General features: G+C 60.9%; 1 protein-coding gene across 1 annotated transcript in view; it reads left to right on the top strand.

Moving 5' to 3' along the window:
- Nucleotides 1-412: 412 nt before the first annotated feature.
- Nucleotides 413-6,438, top strand: part of LOC103252254 (transmembrane protease serine 9-like) — a gene marked incomplete at both ends in the record, with an annotated part of 9,223 nt that continues 3,197 nt past the window's right edge. The window contains 5 exons of the mRNA XM_021709010.1: nt 413-560; nt 2,262-2,389; nt 4,257-4,324; nt 4,453-4,628; nt 5,786-5,827. Coding sequence (XP_021564685.1) covers nt 413-560; nt 2,262-2,389; nt 4,257-4,324; nt 4,453-4,628; nt 5,786-5,827 — 562 coding nt within the window. The remainder of the gene's footprint in view (nt 561-2,261; nt 2,390-4,256; nt 4,325-4,452; nt 4,629-5,785; nt 5,828-6,438) is intronic.

Genomic DNA, 6,438 nt, shown 5'->3' with positions numbered 1-6,438 from the left:
CACTCCAGTGTGGGTGACAGAGTGAGACTTCAACTCAAAAAAAAAAAAAAAATCCTTTTTAAGGGTAACATGAGGCTCTATTAGGTACCATACATTGTCCATATAGTACTTCTCACAAAAGCCATTTTTACAGATGGCAATGCTGAAGCTCAGAGAGCTTAGGTAACTTGCTTAAGCTCACACAGCTTGTCAGTGGCAGAGTTTGAAGGCAGCTCTGTGTGTCTGTCTCCAGAGCCTGTGTTCTTGCATGGCGTGGCCCTAGGAGGCAGTGGTTCACGTGTATCCCTCCCAACTGCCCGACTCCCTTGCGTGCTGAACGGGAGGAATGGGTTGAGCCTGGGCTGCGTACCCATGCCTTCTCTGCCCGTGCCCGTGGCGTCCTCTGGACCCGAGTCTCTCTGTGTGCCGACAGGTGGGCGGGACGAAGACTGGTGTGGTGCGGTACGTGGGGGAGACAGACTTTGCCAAGGGCGAGTGGTGTGGCGTGGAGCTGGACGAGCCCCTTGGGAAGAACGACGGAGCGGTGGCAGGCACCAGGTATGGTGGTCTTTCCTGGGGGGGTGAGGGGAGGGGGCTCCTTTCCACCTGGGGCCGGTGCAGGGGATGGGGAGGGGGCGTTGGAGGAATCTGGCATTGAGCATGTAGACCCCGATGGGCACGGAGACCCCGATGTGAATGCTTTTCCCTCCCCTCCCTCCCGAGAGTCCACTAAGGTAGGTGGTGGGGTTGGCATCCCATTTCACAGATGAGAGAATGGACGCCAGAGAGGCCATTGTTCGAGGTCACACGGTCACTGGCGAGCACGGGGAAAACCCTTCTGCCCCCGTGTTCTTTCCCCATACCACACGTGGCTCAGTGGGGAAGGGGATCTCGAAAGGGAGAGCGAGCCTGTCTTTTAGGGTCCCCCTGGATGACACACGAAACAACCAGACAGTGCCAAAGGCGGGCCCCACGGGTGGTTTCAGGTCTCACGCCGTCTCTGATGAAAAGGAACTGACTGCTAGGGGTGCTGGGCCAAGGGGGTGCGAGGCTGTGTCTGGGCTCCTTGGAGGTCGGGGAGGGATGTGGCCGGGCACAGTGTCTGTCACGGTGTGGGCTCAGGTGGGGCCGTTGAGCGCTGGCCCTGGCTGTGTCTGGGCCGCCCTTGGGCTGGATTCTGTGGCCCAGGTCAGCAGGCCTGGTCGCTGCAGCACGGGCCAAGCCGCCAGGGAAAGCCAGGCTTGGCCAGACCTTGAGAAAAGTCAGGCTTGCTTCTGGGAGAGGCTCGAGGAGGGTATGCTAGGTGGGGCGCTCTGAGCCAAGACTCAGAGGTGGGAGAGGGTGGGTGGGGTGGCAGTTTCATGGTGGGTCAGAGCCGAACAGGTCGGGTTCTCGTGGTCCACCATGGAATCTGACCAGCAGGGTTTTGAAAGGAGGGAGAGTCTAGGGTTTCCATGGTAGCATTTTTACCTTCCTGTTTTTTTGGGGGTTTTTTTGAGTTGGAGTCTCACTCTGTCGCCCAGACCGGAGTGCAGTAGCCGCTCCCGGCCCCCGCAGCCTCGACCTGCTGGGCTCCGGCCATCCTTCCACCTTCGCCTTCCGAGTAGCCGGAACTACAGGCGCGCGCTACCACGCCCGGCTGACTTTTTGATTTATGGTAAAGATGAGGTCTCGCTGCCCAGGCGGGTCTCGAACCCGTGGGCTCAGGCCATCCACTCACCTCGGTCTCCCAGAGGCGCGGGATGACAGGCTGAGCCACCGAGCCCGGCTAAAAAAGTTTTTTTTAAGAGACGGGTCTCACTCTGTCACCCAGGCAGGAGTACAGTGGCACAATCACAGCTCACTGCAGCCTCCAATTCCTGGGCTCAGGCAACCCTCCCGCCTCAGCCTCCCGAGTAGCTGGGACAACAGGTGCTGCCACACCAGGCTAGTTTTTCCACCTTTTTGTTTAGACGAGGTCTTGCTCTGTTGCCCAGACTGGTCTTGAACTCCCGGCCTCAAGCCATCCTCCCACCTCGGCCTCCCAAAGTGCTGCGATGACAGGTGTGAGCCACCACGCCTGGCCCAGGCGTTGGCTCTATACGGCACTGTGCTCTACCGGGGACCTTTGGGTGGGTGACCGCAGAGTCCATCCCGAGACCGGGACGCTCCTGGGGGTGGAGGGCAGCCCTGGCCACGGCGCCTGAGGACAGCGGTGCGGGAGCGGGTGCAGGCGACGGGGTCTGCGCGGCTGAGCCCTGGGCCGCCCGGTGGGCGCGCTCACGGGCCCTGGTCCCGCCCAGCCCTCCTCTCCGCGCAGGGCGTCCACGTGGCCCACACGGCCGAGCTGCGGGGGATCCGCTGGGCGGGCAGCCTGCGGCAGGAGGCCTCGGATTATTACCGCACGCTGACGGCGGCCCTGGAGGTGCTGGTGAGGACAGCCCACGTGTGGGAGGCAAGGCGGGTGGCCACGTGGCTTTGGCCTAGGGCTGCTTCCCCAGCTGGAGGCAGGGAGGCCGGGGTGGAGGCTGTCCCAGAGGAGGCTGGGCCTGCGCGATGCGCAGGAGAAGCCAGGCGGCCGGGGCTGGTGCGTGCACGGGAGGGCTGTGTCCGGTGGGGACTGACCCTCGTGGGACGTGTCGGCCACGTTCAGGGGTTTTACGTTTTGTTCTAGTGGCTCCTGCCTGGCTGGTGGGAACGGGAAACCCACAGCTGCTGTGAGAAACAGGCTGGTGGCTCTTGGGGGTCAGATCTAGTCTCATGGGAGCCCCCCAGTTCCACTCTTGGGGGTCTGCCTGAGAGACCTGGACACCTGTGTCCACACAGAAACACGCACACGCGTGTTCGCAGCACCATCCGGCATGACAGCCCAAAGAGGGAGACAGCCCGTGTCCACCAAGGGGGGGATGGACACACAGCATGACCCGTCCACACGTGGACATGACCCGGCCACGAACAGGAAGGAGGCCACACAGGCCACAGCATAGAGGGACCTTGAGGACCTCATGCTCTGCCGAATCCAGACATGGAAGGACACAGGGTGTGACTCCGTTGACATGAAATGTCCAGGACAGGCCAGTCCACGGAGAGAGGATGTGGATCCATGGGGGCTGGGGACTGGGGAGGGGGGGTGGTGAGTGACAGCGGGTGGGGACGGGTCTCCCTTTGGGGGTGATGGGAAGTTCTGGCATTGATGGTGGCGAGGTTTGCTCAATTCTGTGAATATATGAAAAGAATCCACGGAATTGAACACTTTAAAAAGGGAGGTTTAGCCAGGCTCGGTGGCTCAGCCTGTAATCCCGCGCCTTGAGAGGCCGAGGTGAGTGGCTTGCCTGAGCCTGCGGGTTCGAGACCCACCTGGGCAACTTGGCAAGACCTCGTCTCTACAATAAATCAAAAATGAGCTGGGCATGGTAGCGCGCGCCTGTAGTTCCGGCTGCTCGGAAGGCTGAGGCAAAAGGATCGCCGGAGCCCATCGGGTCGAGGCTGCGGTGGCCGGGAGCGGCCACTGCACTCCAGTCTGGGCGACCGAGTGAGACTCCAACTCAAAAAAAAAAAAAACCCAATAAAGTGTACAATTCAATGGCATTTAGCACGTGGACAACGTGGTGCCACCATGACCTCTCTCTAGTTCTAGAACATTCTGTCACCCCAAAGAGAAGCCCACTTCCATCCCTGTCACTCCTTGTCCCCTGCTCCCAGCCCTGGCACCCACGAATCCACATCCCGTCTCCGTGGCCTGGCCTATTCGGGTCATTTCACTTAAACAGAGGCCCACCCTGGGTGTCCTTCTTCGTCTGAGTCTCATGAAGCGTGACGTCCTCCAGGTCCCTTCACGCCAGGGCCTGGGTCAGAGCCTCCTTCCTGTCCGTGGCCGAGTTGGGTCCCCATGTGGACAGGCCACGCCGTGTGGCTCCATCCTCTCCTGATGGCCCTGGGGCCGTCTCCGCCCTTGGCCGCGTGGACACAGGCGTGCGGGTGTCTCTCCCGTCCTTGGCATCCACGCCTGGAACGGAATTCACTCCTTGTGCGTCTGACGAAATTCGGTCGTAGGGACACGCCCCCGTGGTCCAGCCACCCCCGTCCACGGGCCATGTTTCAACGTGAATAACTTCCGAACGCCCCATCCGTTGGCCCACGTGACTCCGTGGACCGGCTGCGTGTCTTGGGCTTACAGGGAGGCGCTTTTCCATGGGGCGGGCCCCCTCTCTGGGGGTGCTGCGGAGGGCGGGCCGGCTCCACCTGGCAGGGCCCGTGGGCCGTGGGCCGTGGCACTGGCGGGTTCGTTTCCCTTGTAGTTTGTGAGTAGCTTCCAGAAGACAGAGCTGGAGGCCAGCTGCCTGGGCTGCGCGGTGCTGAACTACGGGTGAGTCGGGACCCACATTGGGGCGGGAGGCTTTGTAGGCACCGAGAGAGTCTGGAGGATTCTGGAAGGCTCCAGAAGGTTCCGGCAGGGAGGAGCCCCTCCCCCGCCAATGCTCTGCCCCCCTACAGGGCCGGGAACGCCAGCGTCCTCGTGCATTTCCAGCTGCGCTTCCTGCGGCGAACCTTCCAGACGCTGAGTCCCGGCCTGGAAGAGGCGCTCCTGCAACAGGGCCTCCGGGCAAAGCTGCAGGGACGTGGCCTCCCCGTGGCTCCCTACGGCACCATCGTGTCGGCCGAGCTCACAGGTGAGCCGCCAGGGAGGCTGAAACGCCGGCAGGGGGCTGCCCGGAATGGGAGCCATTGCAAGACACCTCCTGCGTTCGGCGGTCGGCCGGGCGCGGTGGCTCACGCCTGCCGTCCCAGTGCTTTGGGTGACTGAGGGGGGAGCGTCGCTTGAGGCCGGGAGGTTGGCACCACCCTGGGCGGCAGAGCGACACCCCCGTCTCTACAAAAAATAAAAAAATCACCCGGGTGTGGTGGTGCCTGGAGTCCCAGCTACTCGAGAGGCCGAGGAGGGAGGATCACCTGAGGCCAGGAGTTTGAGACCAGCCTGGGCAACATAGCGAGACCCCGTCTCTACAAAAAATAGAAAAATTAGCCGGGCGCGGTGGCGCCTGGAGTCCCAGTTACTCGGGAGGCTGAGGCGGGAGGATCACCTGAGCCCAGGAGGTCGAGGCTGTGGTGAGCCGTGATTGCGCCACTGCACTCCAGCCTGGCCCACAGAGTGAGACTCTGACCAAAATAAATAAATGAATAAAAGGATTTGTTGTGACCGGGCTCAGTGGCTCAGCCTGTCATCCCAGCACTTTGGAAAGCCGAGGCGAGTGGATGGCCTGAGCCTGTGGGTTCGAGACCCGCCCGGGGCAGCTTGGCGAGACCTGTTTCTACAATAAATCCAAACCTTAGCCGGGTGTGGTGGCGCACACCTGTAGTTCCGGCTACTTGGAAGGCTGAGGCAGGAGGATTGCCGGAGCCCAGCAGGTCGAGGCTGCGGTGGCCTGGAGTGGCCCCTGCAGTCCAACTTGAGTGACGGAGTGAGACTCCGACTCAAAACACACACACACACACACACACACACACACACAAAGCATTTGTCACCTTGTTGTGCAGGACACACTGTTCCCTGTCCCCGACCCGACATGCCAGCTGGGGGTCTTAGGACCCTCTGCCCTAGGGTCTTAGGACCCTCTGCGGGAATGTCCCACGTCTGGACTGTCCAATATGGTGGCCATGAGTACCATGTGGCTGGTGACACGGGGAAGCAGGACATTTAACTCGATTTCCTCTTCCTCGGGGGAGCCCTCATGCTTCAGGCTTGATTACACGAGCGTCCCCAGCAGGGTGTCGTCAGAGAACGTCACCACGCGCTCCCTGAGCCTCCACCCTCTCTGTTTTACTGCAGGAAGCCGCCACGCGCCCCTGGCAGAAAGAGACTTAAAGTCAGGTGGGTTTTCGCGCTGCAATTTTTCTGCGGTTCCCTGCGGGAGCTTCTTTCGAGTAAGCTGAGCAAAGAGATCCCGGGAACACGGCAGGGGCTGGTGCAGGAGGCCAGCCTCCTGTGAGGGAGACAGATTCACAGCCCGCTGTGAGCAAAGAATTTAAAGATTTGTGCAGTCTTCAATCAGTGATTTATAAAAAAAAAGAATTTAGGCCAGGCGTGGTGGCTCACGCCTATAATCCCAGCACTTTGGGAGGCCGAGGTGAGAGGATTGCCTGAGCTCATGGGTTTGAGACCAGCCTGGGCAACTTGGCGAGACCTCGTCTCTACAATACATCAAAAAATGAGCCAGGCATGGTGGGGCCTGCTTGTAGTCCCAGCTACTTGGAAGGCTGAGGCGGAAGGATCGCCGGAGCCCAGCAGGTCGAGGCTGCGGTGGCCGGGAGCGTGACACTGCCCTCCAGCCTGGGCCACAGAGTGAGAATCTGACTCAAAAAAAAAGAATTTAAAGAAGACACTTTGAGCTGGGCTCGGTGGCTCAGCCTGTAATCCCACGACTTGGGAGGCTGAGGTGAGTGGATTGCCTGAGCCTGCGAGTTCGAGACCCGCCTGGGTAG

This window comes from Carlito syrichta, unplaced genomic scaffold, assembly GCF_000164805.1.
Source record: "Carlito syrichta isolate Samal-C Ts95f unplaced genomic scaffold, Tarsius_syrichta-2.0.1 Scaffold153910, whole genome shotgun sequence".
NCBI classification, from domain to species: domain Eukaryota; kingdom Metazoa; phylum Chordata; class Mammalia; order Primates; family Tarsiidae; genus Carlito; species Carlito syrichta.
Note: the sequence above shows the minus strand (reverse complement) of the source record. Positions and strands in the feature narration are given on the sequence as shown.